The 18,491-nt window shown below is 39.2% G+C and overlaps 1 protein-coding gene across 6 annotated transcripts in view; it reads right to left on the reverse strand.

Annotated features, from left to right (window-relative positions):
• Nucleotides 1-18,491, reverse strand: part of vti1a (vesicle transport through interaction with t-SNAREs 1A) — a 331,706-nt gene that overhangs the window by 303,910 nt on the left and 9,305 nt on the right. For all 6 annotated transcript variants that reach the window (XM_072557431.1, XM_072557434.1, XM_072557433.1 and 3 more), the window contains 2 exons: nucleotides 3,990-4,048; nucleotides 2,216-2,326 (listed from right to left, as the gene is read on the reverse strand). In XM_072557431.1, the coding sequence (XP_072413532.1) occupies nucleotides 2,216-2,326; nucleotides 3,990-4,048 (170 nt within the window). The remainder of the gene's footprint in view (nucleotides 1-2,215; nucleotides 2,327-3,989; nucleotides 4,049-18,491) is intronic.

Below are 18,491 nucleotides of genomic sequence, written 5' to 3' on the forward strand. Positions count from 1 at the left end.
TTAAAGGGGTCTGTGATTAATTAACGGATATCGTGGAACTAAAGCTCTGTATAATCATATAATTTGTTAACCATATAATATCCTCAATTTTCTTATGGAACTCTCTATACTTTGGGCCAAGATGGAATGCCTCATTTATTCAACGTGTCAAAAACTACTGCTTCCCAGGAAAGGTTTAAAGGCAGAAGACATCTGATCCAATAGCATATCCTTCTGAGAACTAAGCACCAGCTAGAACCATTTGTCTTTGCATGAGCTAACTTATAACAATTAAGTAATTTAAATACTCATACCAATCCAGAGATCTCAAAATTAAATTTGCTCAAACTTTTATACAACCTAAGTCCATGATATTCTTGCATGAAATCAAGCTTTGATCATGTTTTATATATACTGAGCACATCATCTTTCTTTTAGATTTCATCCTGCATCTCTACTGGAACGTTTATTGCTTTATCATTATTCAAATGACAAGCATCCGTTTCACAAAATAACTTACTTCTTGCATGAAGCAACTCGCCATGGCCATTTTTTGCTTTCTCTCCGGTAGGGTCTTAGCCCAGATCTTCGACCATTCAGATGATTCAGATTGCAGAGTAATCAATCCTTAATCATATAGATTTGAATTCTGGATTCTCGGCCACAGCTGCTAGGATTTTAAATTTATGTCTGACCTTTTAATTTCTAACTTTCATCATGAAGAAACTATCCTCCCTGCATTATATTCAAGAAAATGAGGCAATGATGGCATGACCTAGATCAAAATTTTATATAATTTTTTAAGCTTTTGTCTACTGAGATTCACATTACAAACACACATACAACGCGACAACCATAGTTTCAATCTCGTCCTAGCTATAGTAATACAAGTGAATGCCCAATTAATGCCCACTATTGCATACCAGTGCAGAGAATTAAATGCACAATTAACAAAGAATGTTGGGTATCATATTTAGACAAATATTTCTGGAGATACTGCTATTTGATATCAAAAGCTACCAAATACTGTTCAAAGAGGGTGTGTGCGCTAGTTTTATATCACAGACAGAGGAAACATAAAATACAGTATAAATCAAGAGAATCATTCAAGCAATGAAAATCATGCAGAGTTAAAAATGGCCATTTCCAATTCATTAATACTGCTAATCCAACACAGCAAGTGGACTCAATTATAGTGTGTCTTGGTTGAAAAAATGGGTTTCATAACATTTTCACTTCTAGTGCTATTGCAATTTAAAGATTTACTTTCTGAGCAACACAAATGTCTTCCCATTCATAATGGCTTTAAAGTGAGTGTTGTATAGTGATTTTACTCAAATTCTGATTATCTATTTCCCTATTTTCTCTTCTCTCCTGAAAATACTGGCTTGGTATCCTGAGGCTTGTTTCAATTAGGCCATCAGTATCTCACCAAAGTGGCAATCTTTCACGTACAAGTCCAGATGGTGAGGAGCGGCAAGTGGTTACATAATAGGGGACATGACTACTAAATCTAATCTTGTTCTTACCCAACTTTTGTATAAATTCATTTTATAGCAGAAATCATGAAATAGAAATCAAGAGCAGAAATACTAGTCGCTTGTTCCCCTCCCATCTTGAGATTAAGGTTTAATCACAGAATCTTGCAGTACAAGAGTACAATATCACTATGTTTCGCTTGTGTTATCCAATTAATCTCAGTCCCTGATCTGTCCCCATAACTCTGCATTCATCTTACACCCAATTGCCATTTGAAGTTTGTTAATAATGCTGTTTCCACCAGTCTTTCCATCAGTGAAATGCCTATCATAAATTATTGAATAAGAAAATTCTCATCCAATTCTATTATTTGGTCTCTCAACTTCCACTCAATAGCAAAGCATGATCAGTAAATTCAATGTAAACCAAGAGCTGAACCTGTGCCTTTCTTAATATGTTTGGCTTAGGACCACACCAGTAGTCTTTTTACTCACTTAGTCATCATGACAGCTTCAAAAATGTCTTTCAGAAAAATGTTAAATGCAGCAAAATATCATGATTAAAATTTACAAAACAGTACTATTACAATGAAAGGAATTTTTGGCGGATTAGCAACATGCAAAATTTGAAAATATTAAACATACTCAGACATGAAATTAAGGGAAATACAGAATATCAAAAAACTTTAAGAAATTGGTAAAGAAACCATATATGACATGCAGATGTTTTTCTCCATACAAAGCATAAATTAACTTACAAAATCTTTATCAAGTTTTTCCAATTCCTGTTTATAGCTTTTCATTCGGGTGCTGAATAGGCCACGACTTTGGAGCGGTATCTCCCGTATCTCAAGATCCATTTGTTCAAGCTGCATTGAAAATTAAAGTTATTAAGACATTGTTACGGACTAGGTCAGACCACTCAAAACAATCTTAAGCAAGCAGCCTAGACCGTATCTTTGCTACTTGTTGTTTCGGTAAGTGTACAGTGAAAATTACCCAGAGTAAGTTAGCTAGGTTGATTACCAGGTTTTAAAACAGAGAGAAAATTTATTCCAAAAATTATAAAATAAAAAACAAATAACATAGAATACCCACAGAACTCAGTCTACCAAAACTCGACTTAATTATGCTTTCCGAATATACACAATAGTCCCAATAAACAAACCCCTTAAACACAGAGCAAAACTGAAACAAGGGCTTACAGGTTAAGTTGGAAGGGCAGAAGGAGAGTCTAGCAGTCTGTTTTCATATAGCCCACTGCTGAACTGAACTGACTAACAACAAGAATTCAGCTTTCAGGACTGACTACTCCCCTTTCATTATATAGGCTACTTTGAAAACATGAAAGCTATGGTCGAAAGTCTCATCTGTTTACTTATTAACATAAAAGGCCTCCCAATAAACCTGTACCAAACCAGCCAATTCGAAGCCCGGACTGTTTCACGACCCCTCTGAGAAAAATCAAAGACACAGTACCCTTGAGAAAAGGAACAGCTTTTAGAAAAAGGACCAGCTTTGTGACAATAATAAACTCCAGTGCGACCACTTCCATACAAACATTCTTGAGAGGTTATTCTATTCCCAAGACAACAAGAATCATTAATCAGTTTTATTTTTGGTAGATCCCTGCAAAAGTGAAAAATGATCAACCTTGTACTATAATTTGAGAAAAACAATCAACGAGTGTTCTAATAGAATTATCATAAGTCTATTTTAATTCAAAGTTCCTCAAATCAAAGTTTCTTCTACTAGTAATTTTATTATTTTAAAGCATTGAGCCCCAACTCTGCTATTTACATTGCTTAAGTGAAATTATTGGACAATTGAATTCCTTTGCTCTAAGAACTACAAAATAAGAGGACTGTGTGAACATGACTATAAAATATTGTAACTAGACATTATGATATGAATAAATCTCACAGCATGTTAATCTATGTCAAATAAAAGCCTTTTTTACTTACACAATCCTGTGATCATGCATACTAAGAACGAAACCCCTAATCAGTTTAATCTCTGTGTTTTGAAAGAAACACTGCCTTGATAGGATTCTCTTTTTAAGCAAATGAAGCTATCTGCTTCTAATCATTTTGTTCTCCGATTAAAAGAATAAGGCTGTAGAAACAGGTCTTTTTACCTACTGAACAGCCTAAATTTCCTGACAAATAAAGAGCTATTTCAAAGATAAGTTGATGGGACAGTGCACAAGGGAACGAAACATATCAATAAACTGTATGATGCTAATTTTTAGCACCAAAGATAGCCCAATAAAATTTATCTCACCAACATTCATCTGGAACAGAACATTTACACTTGCATTAACATTTAAACAAATTATATGGAAATTTAAATTTTCTAACTTTAGTTATTTATAATTTTAATAGTTGTACTTTCCTGAAATTATTTTTCATCTTTCACTCTCTGGATTCAAATGTAGACAAGCAGGAGGCTGGATTCAAATAGCAATTCTTCACACTGAATTCAAATAAATAAAACAAACCGCAGTTCAAAATATCAAATGCAGTTTCTTACCAGTTCCCGAGCTTCTTCCATCTGCTTTTCCACATTTGCAACCATACTTTTTTTGTCATCTAGAGAATAAAGAAATAAACAAACATTCCATATCACATTAATTTGCCAAATGATTAAGATATTTAGACAATAATTATTGAAAAATGTCACCTAATTCAACAGTGAAATTTGATATATGGAGTTTAACAAATGGGACTGCAGAATACCATTTCATCTTTTAAAGGTATAAGTACAAGCTCCTGTCATCGCTGAAAACAGCACAACTCACAAGTGATAGTAAAAACAATTTCCAGAGGCTCAAATTAAATGGCTATTTACTTTAAAAACAATGTGAAGATATCAAGGATGCATTACTAAGAGTATAATCTGAAACTTTATTGCATAATTATTTGCTAAACCTCAAGCCAGTAAAGCAGCAGACCCACATGTGAGATTTGTGACATATCCTACAATGCATCATACATAGCACAATCAAAATATATCATGAAGTTAATTTAGGTTCATAACACAGCCTATATTGGAATTAAGTGATACAAATGGCAGAGTTCAGTCATGACCTGGCAAAACTATTTTGACAATGTCATCTTTATTAGCAAAGGTGCATTTCCAAATAGCAATGTAGAAAATATTTCACAATTGCAATCAAAATGTAAGTTTTAGAAATATTAAACAAATATCATACGTAACAAATTAATTTGAGCTGATATATCTAGCCATGTCTTCTAGCTGGTGCTGGGTTCTGCATTTGAAATAACCTAGTCTACACACAGACCGGAAATTAGTGAATTCAATATTGAGTCCAGAAAGCTACAAAATACCTCATCAAAAAAGTGCATGTTGCTCCTCAAGCCTCCAATGAGTTTAATTAGAACACTTCAAAAGACCAAGACATAACGGTTACAGCATGGTTTGGATGGAAAATTCAAATGACAAGCAACTCAAAAGACAGAATCTTACTTAGAGTCAGAATCATCATACTGAAAAAAGGTGTTTTGTAAAGTACTTATACAATACAGAGGAACCTCGATTATCAAAAAGATTAATCGAATGCCGGATAATCAACGTCAGATAACATAGTTAGTCACACATCACAACCTTGTGATCTACTTCAGATAATCCAAAATGCAATTAATCAAATACCAGATAATCGAGGTTCTTCCGTATATGTTTGATATCCTCAGTGTAGAGGAGACCACATCACAAGTGAAGAAAGTACAAGCAAAATTGCTGTTTCACCTGGAAGGAACGTTTGCAACTATACACGGTGAGAAAGGAGGAAGTAAAAAAGGGTAAATACCGTACCTTTTGCACTTACAAAGAAGAGGTGAGGGTTTTTATTGGTGTTTGAAGCAAGTGAATGAGTTATTACAAAGCACAGTTCCTTCTTATTGGTGAAAGGGCAGAGGAGGAAAGGTAGACTTTAGTAGTGGTATCATTGCAGAGATCAGAATTAACAAAAATATCATCAGTTCAATGTGGAGGCTGATGGGGAGCAAGTGGCACAAAAGATAGCCTATTGTAGTTCTGGGTGAGAAGAGGCAGGAACAGAAATACATGGAACGAGGCAGACACAAACAACAATATATCAAAGGGGGATCATCAGTTGAGGAACAGATAATAACAAAATAAAATAAAAATCAAAGAACTGCAGATATCAGAACCAAAATCTAATTACTGAAAAAACTCAGCAAGTCAGGCAGCATCTGTGGAGAGAAAGCAGAGTTAACGTTTCAGGTCCAGTGAACTGCCAATGGGATTGGTGGGTATATAGAAAATTTTGGACAATTTGAAGATGGCAAAATAAAGGAAAGGTGGAAAAATTTAGAGCTGGGCCATGTGAAGGCAAGACCTATGGAAGGATAGAACAGAAATTGAGAACAACTTTATTTACATTTTCCAAAGAGAAGGAAACAGTCCTGAACTTATAAAGACAAAAGACATGTGCGCAGGGATCTGACTGGAGCAAAAACATCCCATATACCTTACAAAAAGAAAGGCAAATGAAGCTAGGACCCAAATTGTTTCTCACAGCAATGCCTTTTATTTAGAGGAAGTAAATTGGAGTTAAAGAGAAGATTGTTCAATTTAAGAACAAGTTCTGCCACACAGGGAAGATTACTGGTAGATGGGAGTCACTGGAGTACGCCAGTGGAGAAATGGACAGGGTAGAAAGATCAGTTGCCTTTGCAAAGCAGACATTCTGGTTCAGGAAACCGGAAGTTACTCAAGTGCTGACCGCATTGGAAAACTAGCAAGTAAAAATGGGAAAAGAGTGAACAAGGGGAGAAAAACAACAAAGCGAAGATTAGAAAAGATAAAATTAGATCAGTGGGCTAACAGCAGTCTGAATCAATGGGTGCACTAAGACAGTTCTGTCTGAGAATCTAGGAAAGGAGATAGAAGCAAGTTGTGTAGGTCTGGCGGCAGGGGAAACTACAAGGTTTAAAGTCATGTAAAGAAAGTGTCTGGAGGAGATTAGGACAATGATAGTCTAAAAAAGTCTAACTACAGTACATGTTCTACATTCCAAACCCTAACTATTCACTGTATGAAAAGTTTTTTTTTCTCACATCACCCTTGCTTAATTTGCACATCACTTTTACAAGAGACAAGAATAGCAAAAGTTTACAATAAGAATAGCAGAAAGTTTCTGTTCACTTGGCAGAGCAATTATACCAATGCGAAAACGTTGAGGTCTAATGTGGAAATAAAGTTGGAAACAAACGTCAATGCCAAAAGGAATAAATAATTGAAGAGTACATTTCTTAGCTGCCAAGTTCCCAGGGATAAAGGACTGGCCAGCTTCAGTAAAGTATATACTGATAAGGTGTTTGAAAAAGACCTGGAGTGCCTGCAGAAAGGGAAACATAAGGCTTAATATTTTTTGAGATCAAACACTGAATCAATCAAAAGCAAAAAGTGAAGTTCACGATAAAAGGTATAAATCAGAGGCACAAATTGATTCATCGTTACATGCTTGGACACCAAATATACTGAACTTAGATGATAAACGAACCACAACTGAGCTAGTAAAAATAAGTGGGTGAGTCCAGATTTCCTGCAAATAAACTTCAAGTCGTCATAGTAAAAGTTAGTGCACATCAGTTGCCCAAGTGCAACTTGATGACAAATGGAAAATAAGTTCAGGGAATCCAAGGTGGATGGTGGTAATGTCACCACAAGGTAAAAACAAAATGCTTTGGGAAGGTGGTACAAATCCCACCACGCAGATGGTGCAACAAAAATTCAACTAACTGGCAAAAATTAAAAGCTAGTTGTATGAATTGTGAAACCACTGGTGATTATCAATACTGTAATTTAGGGAAGGTTATTTGTGGTGTTTACGTGGTAATGCTGACACATATCTCCAGACTTTCAGCAGCACGGTTGCATCTTAAATACCTTTTGTGTAATGGCATAGCAAACCAGTCAAGTTGTACCAAACCATTAGGAAGTCTCAAAAAGAATGAAACAGAAGCGTTTCTGCTACTTAAGTCAATGCCTATGATCACCCAGCTTGGTTGACCCTACATAGGCTAAAATTGGGAGAGCTGCCCCACAGAATAGTCAAGCAACAGGCTCACATTATCAGTAAGGAATGGGCCCATGTGTATGATTAGGTCCCAGACATCAATAACACTGAGTATGTCACAGCCCACTGGCAGAACAGATTTACCAGAAGAGGCAGCATCGCGGTATGCAATTGGGAAGGGAGATGCCCTGTGAGTCATTAACATTGACTCCGGATTCTGTGATTTTTAAAAAATGTATTCATTTTGCAGGATGTGGATATCATTGGCTGGCGAGCATTTATTGCCCATCCATAGTTGAGAAGGTGGTGATGAGCTGTCTTCTTGAACCACTGCAGTCCACCTTCTGTGGGTTGACCCACAATGCCATTAGGGAGGGAATTCCAGGATTTTGACCAGCAACAGTGAAGGAATGGTAATATATTTCCAAGTCAGGATGGTAAGTGGCTTGGAGGGGAACTTGAAGGTGGTGGTGTTCCTATATATCTACTACCCTTCCCCTTCTAGATGGAAGCGTTTGTGGTTTGAAAGATACTGTCTGAGGATCTTTGGTGAGTTTCTGCAGTGCGTTTTGTAGACAGTACACATTACTGCTACTCAGAGTCAGTGGTGGAGGGTTTGGATTCTTGTCAATGCAGTGCCAATTAAGCGGGGTGCTTTGTCCTGGACGGTGTCAAGTTTCTTCAGTGTTGTCGGGGCTGCACTCATCTAGACAAGTGAGGAGTACTCCATCACACTCCTGATTTGTGCCTTGTAGATGGTAGACAGGCTTCCAGGAGTCAGGAGGGGAGTTATTCGCTGCAGTATTCCTAGCCTCTGACCTGGCTCTTGTAGCCACTGTGTGTATGTGGTGAGTCCAGTTGAGTTTCTGATCAATGATAACTCCTTGGATGTTGACAGTAGGGGAGTCAGTGATGATAACGCCATTGAGAGTCACTGAATTCCCTCAATATCAGGTCAAATATGGGCAAAGAAACCTTCGTAGATTACTATCTATGCTTGGCATAACACCAATCTACCATTACCATCAAGCTGTGATTAACCTTAGTTCAATGAAGAATGCAGAAGGAAAAAGAGTCAGAGCTGCACAGCATGGAAACAAGCCCTCCAGTCCAACCAGATATCCTAAATTAATCCAGTAGTATTTGCCTGCATCTGACCCATATCCCTCTAAAGCCTTCCTATTCATATTCCTATCCACATTCTCATCCGGATGTCTTTTAAATGTTGGAATGGTACCAGCCTCCACCACTTCCTCTGGCAGCTCATTCCATACATACAACAGCATGAAAACGTTGCCTCTTAGGTCTTTTAAATATTTTCCCGCTCACCTTGAACTGATGCTCTCTAGTTTTGGACTTCCCACCCTGGGGAAAAGACCTGCCCAGGATCAGCATCAAATATTCATAAAAGAGAGGTGTAAAACTGCTGAAGCTACAACAGAGTACAACTTGTGAACATCCATGAGATACAGCTGAAATAGCACAACATATATAGATTCAAGCCATCCCATAAGCAACAGAACAGACCTAAATTCTGCAGGCTGACCATAATCAGCAGCAAATGGTGGAGGATGATTAAACAACTAACAGGAGGTGGCAGCCCCGCAAATATCTCCAACTGTAGTGATGGGGGAAACCTAATGCATAATACAGGTTGAAGTATTTTATATCCATCTATAACCAGAGGTGCCAAGTAGATGATTCTCAGCATAGATGCACATCTTCAGCCAATTCAATTGACTCCACACAATATCAAGGAAAAACAACGGTCAAACGTTGTCAAGGATGAGAAAATTCATGTAATTGTTTGGAATTAGCTGTTCCACTAAATGAGCTGTTCCAATACAGCTGCAACACAAGCATCAGTCTAGCAATGTGGAAAACTTCCCAGATTTGTCCTGTCCAAAATGTACAACAAAGCAATCCAGCCAAATAAAGTTCTCAGTCTATTCTTAATCAAAGTGATGGTCTTCAAGGCAGCACTTGATTGAGTGTAGCATCAAGGAGACCCAGCAAAACTGTAGTAATTGAGAATCAGGAGGAACGTTCACAAGTGGTTTGAGTTCATCTGGCACAAACAAAGATATTTATGGTTGTTGGAGGTCAATTATCGAATCCAGGGTATTATCACAGGAGATCCTCACAGTAGTGTCCTCTGCCCAACCATAAGCATCTTAAGTTAGCCAAAGCTAGCATCAGAGTTCAGTGGGCAATAGGGAAGGTAAATGGACTTTTGGTTTTTAATTTCACAAGGGACTAGAATATAAAAATAGGGGGGTCTAGCAAAAGCTGTTCAAGGCACTAGCCAGACCATACTAGAATACGGTGATTAGTTTTGGTCCACTTATCTAAGGAAAGATACATTGGCATTGAAGTCAATCCAGTGAAGATTCACTAAGCTGATCCCAGGTACAGAGGGATTTTCTGATATGCAGAGATGAATAGGATGGGCTTGTAGCCATTGGAGTTTAGAAAAATGAGAGGAATCTTTATCAAAACACAGACGATTCTTTCAACGTTTGACAAGAAAGATGTGGAGAAGTGGTTTCCCCTAGTGAGAGTGCCTAAGACCAGAAAGCACAATCTCAAAATAAGGTTTTGTCTTTTAAGATATAGATGAGGGGGAACCTTTTCTCTGAAAATGTATGTGAATATATGGAATTCTTTACCCCAGAGGGCTGTTGAAATGAAGTAATATTCAAGGCTGAAATGAACAGGTTTTTAAATCAGTAAGGCCATTGAGGGTTATGGGGATAAGGCAGGAATGTAGAGTTGAGAATCAGTTCAGTCATGATCTTATTGACTGGCAAAGCAGGCTTAAATGGGAAAGATTGCCTACTTCTGCTCCTACATTTTTGGTTTTAACCACCTTCAGCTGTTTCATCACACATCTGAACTGAGGATATTTGCTGATGATTGCAATGTTCAGTATCATTCTCCTCTCAAATACTGAAGCAGTTTCTGTTCATACGCAGCAAGACCCAGACAATATCCAGGCTTGGGTAGGTAGCATTTGTGCCATACGAGAATCCAACAAATGACCATACCCAGCAAAAGAGAACCTAACCATTGCATATTGGCATTCAATTGCATTACTATTGCTCTATCTCACAATAACAACATCCTGGGGGTGACCATTTATATGAAATTTACCTACATTCACCACAAATTGTGTGGATACTAAAACAAGCCAGGGGCTGGGAATTGTAAAGCAAGTAACACACTTTCTGACTCTTTAAAGTCTAACCAACATCTGCCAAATATTAGCACACAGAGCTACATCAAATCAGCCTCCCTATGTTGACGCTTGTAACACAGTAAAATTAAAATGTTGAATAACCCTTAAAACTGACTCCAATGATTCATAATTAGACATTGTGAATGTCAGACACCAGTTTTCTCGCACAAAGATTAAATAAATTAATAATATAGTGGCTTTAGCAGTGTTAAATCATAAGGTATTCTGATTAAAATCTACAATTAAAACCCAATCTTCCATGATTCTAGCCACTCTCTCACAAAGACAGACAAACAGCACAATTAAAGAATGAATTAAAAGGATAAAATAAATGAGACGTATCCACTTTAGTGGACTCCATGGTCCAATAACATCACCAGCATATGGGATTATATCTTGCATGGTTTCTGACAACACCGATGCATGTCAACATCTTCCAATGGATTCCAAGGAATATTTATTTAATTCTAAGAACTGAGATTCTATTCTCTGAACTTTCAATAAGTCAATCATGAGAGGATAACCCAGGAGTAATCAAACATTTGTTCTATAGCTTTCGCAAGCACAATCCTTCAGACTTAAACATGGTTCAAAAACCAGTTCAGGAATTGAGTTTGCTTGCGAAACCTATCAGACTGTATAGATTGTTTGGAGCAGCAGTTAGAGACAATAAAGGAACTGGGAGTGTAACGGATGGAAGTTTCAGGAAGGTAGAAAAACTGCAGATACAATCAGGCAGATAGGTTACCTCCAGGAAACGTAGGAGAGGTAGACAGGTAGTGCAGGAGTTTCCTGTAGCTATCCCCATCTCAAACAAAGTAGGCCATTTTGGAAAATGTAAGGGATGACAGATTCTCAAGGGAATGTAGCACTGACAGCCAGGTTACTGGTCCTAAGACTGGCTCTACTGTAATGAAGAGTACATCAGGTTCCAAGCAATCAATGATGATAGAGGACTCTCTAGTTAGGGGCACAGATAGATGTTTCTGTGGATGACAGCATGACATCTGATTGAAGTGTTGCCTCCTTGGTGCCAGGGTTAAGGATGTCTCGGAGAAGGCACAGAATATTGTCAAAGGGGAGAGTGACCAGCAGGAGATTGTTGCACATGTTAGTACCAATGGCACAGAAAGAGAAAGAGACAAGGTTCTGAAGAGAGAAGATAGGAAATTAGGCAGGCGGTTAAAAAGTAGGTCCTTAAGGATAGAGATATCTACTTTACCCATGTTGCCACGTGTGAGACAGAGTAGGAAAAGGAGGATACAGCAGATGAGTGTGCGGCTGAGGAGCCACAGGAATTCATACTTTTGGATGTTTGGATTCGCTTCTGGGATAGAAGTGCCCTGTATAAGAAGGGTTGCACCGGAATTGGTAGAGGGCCAATAAGTGAGGAGATTTGCTAGGACTACTCAGGAGGCTTTAAACTGGGGGAGTGCCAAACAAACAGTGAGAAAAGAGATAAGTCTAACGCTGATATAGAGAAGAAGAAATAGTCAAGATAGGCAACAGCAAGGTAAAACTGATGAATTAAACTGGTAAGGCAGATAAACTCAGGGCATAGTTGGGAACATGGGTGTGGGGATATCATAGCTATTACAGAGATGTGGCTCAGTGAAGAGCAAGACTGCTAGTTAATGTTCAGAATAGAGAGATACCATAGGAAGGATACAAGGGAGGCAAAAGAGAAGGGGGAGTGGCATTTTTGGTTAGGGATAATGTTACGGCTATATTTGAGGAAGATATTCCCATGAAATTATTTGGCTAGAACTGAGAAATAAGAAAAGGATGATCACCTTACTGGACTTGTACTATAGGCAATGCAACAGTCAGCAGAAAAATTGAGAAGCAAATTTGTAATGAGATCTCAGATTCAGGTCATTCTGCCATAACGTGCGTTTCATTAACGTGAATTAGATGTCATGCGATTGCCAAATTGCGGACACTGTTTCTAAAGCGCGAACTTTTAAAACGTGCGTTGGCTGTAATGCGATTACATCACCAACACTTGAAGTGCCATTTCCAAAGCGTGATTTTTCAATAATGCCGGATTGCACAAGAACGCAACCATCATGTTTTCGAAGAACTACCTGTATCTGTAAGAATGATAGGATTGTAATGATAGAGGATTTTAACTTTCTAAACATAGACTGGGATTATAGTGTTAAGGACTTGGATGGAGAGGAATTTCTTAAATTTGGACAAGAAAACTTTCTTATTCAGTATGTGGATGTATCTACTAGAGAAGGAGCAAAACTTGACCTCCTCTTAGGAAATGAGAGCGGGCAAGTGACTGAGGTGTCAGTGGGGGAGCACTATGGGGCCAGTGATCATAATTCTATCAGTTTCAAAATAGTGATGGAAAGGATAGACTTGATCTAAAAGTTAGAGTTCTAAAATAGAATAAGGCCAATTTTGATGGTATCAGGCAAGAACTTTCAAACGTTGATTGGGAGAGTTGAGTGGAAGATAACGGGATGGATGGAATGTGGGAGGCCTTCAAAAATGAGATAATGAGAGTCCAGAGGCAGTACGTTTCTGTTAGTATGACGGCAAGGCTCTGGTCAAGAAAAAGGAGGAGGTGATATATGGGCAGATATTGACAGCTGGGATCAAGTGAATCTCTAGAAAAACAGTAGCAGGAGTATACTCATGAGGGAAATCAGGAAGGCAAAAAGGGAACATGAGAAAGCTTTGGCAAATGGGAGAATGCAAAGGGATTCCATAAATACATTAAAAAGAAAAAGAGAGAAACCAGGGAGAGATCAAGGCCCCTTAAAAGATCAGCAAGGCTGTCTATATGTGGAACTGCAGAGATCATGGAGATACTAAATGAGTATTTCACATCAGTATTTGTTGTGAGAAAGATACAAAAGCTACAGAACTTGGGAGAATTAAAAAGTCATATCTTGAAAAGTGTATATACCACAGAGGAGGTGATACTAGACATCTTAAAACACAAAAGATGAATAAATCACTGGGATCTGATCAAGTATATCCTAGAACTTTGTAGGAACCTAGGGAAGTGATTGTTGGGCTCCTTGCGGAGATCATCGATAGTCACGGTTGAGGTGCCGGTGAATGGACATTGGCTAACGTGGTGCCACTGTTTAAGAAAGGTAGTAAGGAAAGCCAGGGAACCATAGACCAGTGAGCCTAACATCAGTGTTATGAAGGTGTAGAAGTGTACTGTACTTTTAAGTGAGTGCTGGAGACTTTACAATGTTTTGTTCAGAACAGATAGCACTGGTTGAGTTGCGTAGAGGCAAAAACAAATTTGAATTTGGCCAGTTTAAATCATACCCCAAAAATACCAAATTCCAATCAAATTTGAACCGAGTATATTGACAATCTTAAAAGTGAATAACACAATCTGATGCTTTAGGGGTGTAAGACAGAGGAAAATTAAACAGTTACTGAGAGGAGAACTGCCAATCTACTCGCATGAAAAGACTGCCTGAAAAATAGCTCTTTTAAAAAGATACCTTTCTCAATCAGTAACCTGCGAAGCAGAATCCCCAAGAAGAAGAAAAGAAGACAGGCTTACAGAGAAGAACCGAAAGCTGCCTGGTTTTGAGATAGGTTTTGTTTTGTAAATCTTAATCGTTTTTTTTTTAAAATCGGACTAGTATCGTGGAAGGGGAAGAAAAAAGATAGATTAGAGGAAGGAGTTGTAAATAGTTGTTAATTAATTATTCTCTGTTATACTTTAAGAACTAAAGTTGTTAATTTTTACTTTAAGTAGTTCTTGGCCTCTCGAATTTTCACAGATCACTGCACAGGATAAATATTTCCTGTGTTGCTGGGTTAAATTGAGCAGGAGGGTTTACCCCATTTGTAACATCAGTAATGGATAAGTTGTTAGAGGGGATTTTGAGGGACAACATTTATATATTTGGAAATGCAAGGACTGATTAGGGATAGTTAACATGACTTTGTGCATGGGAAATTACGTCACTAACTCGATTGAGTTTTTTGAAGAAGTAACAAAGATAATTAATGAAGGCAGAGTGGTGGACATTATTTTTATGGACTCCAGTAAGACGTTCAACAAGGTTCTGCATGGTAGTCTGGGTTAGCAAGGTTTGACCACACCGAATCCAGTTGGAGCTAGCCACTTGGATGCAAAATTGCCTTGAAGTTAGGAGACAGAGGGTGGTGGTGGAGGGTTGTTTTTCAGACTGGGGGCCTGGGACCAGTAGTGTGCCACAAGAATCGGTGCTGGGTTCACTGTTTTTTGTCATTTATAGAAGTGATTTTGATGCGAATATAGAAGGAATGGTTAATAAGTTTGCAAAACTGGTGGTGAAGTGGACAGTGAATGTTATCTCAGAGTACAATGGGACCTTGATCAGATGGACTTATAGACTGAGGAGTGGTAGATGAAGTTTAATTTAGATAAATGTGAGGTGTTACATTTTGGAAAGGCAAATCAGGGCAGGACTTACCTTTTTTTGTAAATATATTTATTAGCAATTTTTTTTAAACTTTACAAATATATAACATTATTGAAAAATACAATCAATAACAAATATCAGTATAATAAAAAGAAAAAAAAATAATACAACTACTGTCTACGAACTACTAACCTACCCTATAATGCAAAACAAACCCTAACACTGTGCAAAGCAACATCAATAAATAAGTAAATAACTAATAGATCAAAAAAAAGCAAAAAAAACACCAAACGCTATGCTCAGCACAAAGCTCCCAAACAAAGGAACAGGAGAACTGTGTATATACCCATATTAACTCAGGAGACCCCCTCCAGGGCCCAGGGCTTGACAAACCTAACAATCCTGGTTAAACAAATGCCCTAGTTAAAATAACTGACAAATCTATATCCAAATAACTCCAGTAGGGCTGCCAGTCTTATAAAAATGGTCTGTTGTGTGGTGCACCATGTGTGCAAAAGCATCCAAGGGAATATGGTCCATAATTAATTTCTGCCATCCCAGCAAGCCCGGCAGGTTCTCAGACACCCAATTCATCAGAATATTCTTCCGTGCACAGTATGCAAGAATATTAAGTAGTCCCATGCCTATCCAAAGATGGTAAATTCGGTAGACCGAAGAGGAGAGATATCGGGTTTACTTTGACTTCAGTCCTCAATACCCTCCCGATCTCTCCCGCCACAGTGCTCCAATAAACACGGAGCCTGTGGCATGTCCAGAAGCAATGGGTAAGAGTACCTACACTTATCTTACATTTGGGGCACACTGAAGATGCTCCTTTTTAAAACTTTGCCAGTCATTCTGGTGCCAGATGAGCCCTGTTCAGAACTTTTAACTGCGTAGTCCATGTCCTATTACAGATTGAGATCTTTCAAGCATTCTCCCATGTTTCAGAAGAGATCTCTACTCTTAGCTCTTGCTCCCAGACCTCACATAACCGGTTAATATCCTGCCAGGCCCTGCCACCCAGCAGGCAATAGAGGGCACTAACCGAAAGGGTGCTTGTGGAACATAGCAACAACCTCTCTGTGTCAGACTTATAGGGCTTAGTAAGAAGCGTAGTCTTCTTCTGGACGAAATCCCTAACTGAAAAAACGCAAAAGATCTCTGCTGGGCAACCCGTATTTGCTGCTCTGTTGCTCAAAAGACATCATCACCTCCCTCTCAAACAAGCCTCCCAAACTAGAAACTCCTCTCGCTGCTCATAGTTTGAACCCTGAGTCCATCATCCCTGGTTGGAACCCTAGCATGCCAACTATAGGTGTAAGTGGCGAAGTCTTGGATAAACAACCCTCACTCTGCGCATCGCCCTCCACGCCTTGACTGTACTAATGCCAATGGGGTTGCAGCAGTCGTCCATAACTGTCCTCATCTTACCCATGAGCAACAGGTTAATAAGAGGGCACTTTGCCTGGGCGGCCTCAAAATCCAGCCATATTGAGTTCGGATCATTACCTACAAAATCACAAAGGACAGCAGGGAACTCTATTGATACCTGCTGATGTCTGGGAAATCAACTCCTCCCCTTCCTTGAGGCAAGTGCAATTTACTAAGTTTGATGAGGAGCCGCCCACGATGCCAGACAAAGGAACCAAACCACCCCATAAGCTTCCGCAGTGTTGACCTGGGAAACATTATAGGGAGCATATGCAAAGGATAAAGCAAACAAGGAAGAACATTCATCTTAATGAGAGATATTCGGCCCGGCCATGAAATTGGAAGAGCCTCCCATCTCTGGAGATCTCCCTAATATTGTCTAGCAAGTGAGCAAAGTTAGTCCGAAATAACAGATCAAACTTGGGGGTAATAAAAATGCCTAGGTATTGGAACCCTGCCCGTGACCACTTAAAAGGGAACTTAGGGCCACTTTCAACTTCTCGCACATCCTTAAGGTTCCCCAAAGGCACAGTCTCCGATTTTGCAAAGTTAATCTTATATCCTGAAATAGTCCCAAATGAATTGATACATTGTATCAAATGGGGTACGGAGGTCATCGGGTTTGATAAAAACAGAAGGACATCATCCGCATACTGTGTAATCTTGTGTGCCCTCGATCCCACTTCCAGAGCAGTTATGTGGACGTTCTGACGAATGGCCTCTGCCAGTGGCTCTATCACCAACGTAAACAACAATGGTGAGAGGGGGCAGCCTTGCCGACCATCCGTACCAATCCTAAAATTCCCAGACTTCACCCCGTTGGTGATGACCGCGGCCAGAGGGTAGTGATATAAAACATCCACCCACCTAGAAAGACCCCACCCAACCCAAGTTGTTCTCAAACGTAAAAACGATATGGCCATTCTACCCGGTCAAATGCTTTCTCTGCATCTAAGGAAATCACCAACCCCTGAATCGATCATTGCTGACAAACTTGGACCATATTCAGCAACCTTCTAATATTATTAGAGGACCTACAACCCCTTACAAAGCCTGTCTGGTCCTCTTTAACAGTATGGAGCAACACCTTTTCCAATGTCAGTGCCAGGATCTTGGACAGAATCTTGAAATCTGAATTTAATAGACAGATGGGCCTGTATGATGCACAATCCTCAGGAACCTTCCCCTTCTTAAGAATTAAGGAAATATTAGTTTCTCTCAAAGATGGTCGTAGGCATTCATGCATATAGGAGTGATTATACATCTCCAACATCAGCCCTGACAGAATCCCTATAAACTCCTTATAAAACCCACCCAGGAGACCATCAGGGCCAGGTGCTTTCCCACTCTGAAGTTGCCTAGCTGCCTCCTGTATTTCCTGAACTGTCAACGGGGCATTAAGGAGAGAGGCCTGTTCCAAGGTTACCCCTGGGAGGTCCAGGTTCTTAAAAAAGGTCTCCATTTTAGCCCTCCTGTCCTTGCAACCTTCAGACCGATACAATTCAGAGTAAAAGCTCTGAAAACCTCATTAATCATTTTAGAATCGTATGTAAGGACCCTGGCGCTTCTCTGATTGCAGTAATGGATTAGGGAGCACGTTTTCTCTTAGTTAGGTACGCTTAATACTTCCCTGGCCTATCCCCATATTCGAACAGCCTTTGTCTAGCAAAAGCAAGTTCTTTCTTTGCGTTTTGTGTCATTATTGAATTCAAGGCAGACCAGAGGGCCATGATCTGCTCTAGCTTAGTCAGCAAAGGGCCGCGCAAAATGTGCCGTTTCGGTGGCTTTCAACCACGTCTCAAGTAGATGCTGCTGTTCCTCGTGTCGTTTCCAGCTAGCCTAATAGGAAAAAGCTAATCCCCTAGCAAAGGTCTCGAGGTCTCCCATAGCACAGACAGACTACT

This window comes from Chiloscyllium punctatum, chromosome 38 (assembly GCF_047496795.1).
Source record: "Chiloscyllium punctatum isolate Juve2018m chromosome 38, sChiPun1.3, whole genome shotgun sequence".
Classification (NCBI taxonomy): Eukaryota; Metazoa; Chordata; class Chondrichthyes; order Orectolobiformes; family Hemiscylliidae; genus Chiloscyllium; species Chiloscyllium punctatum.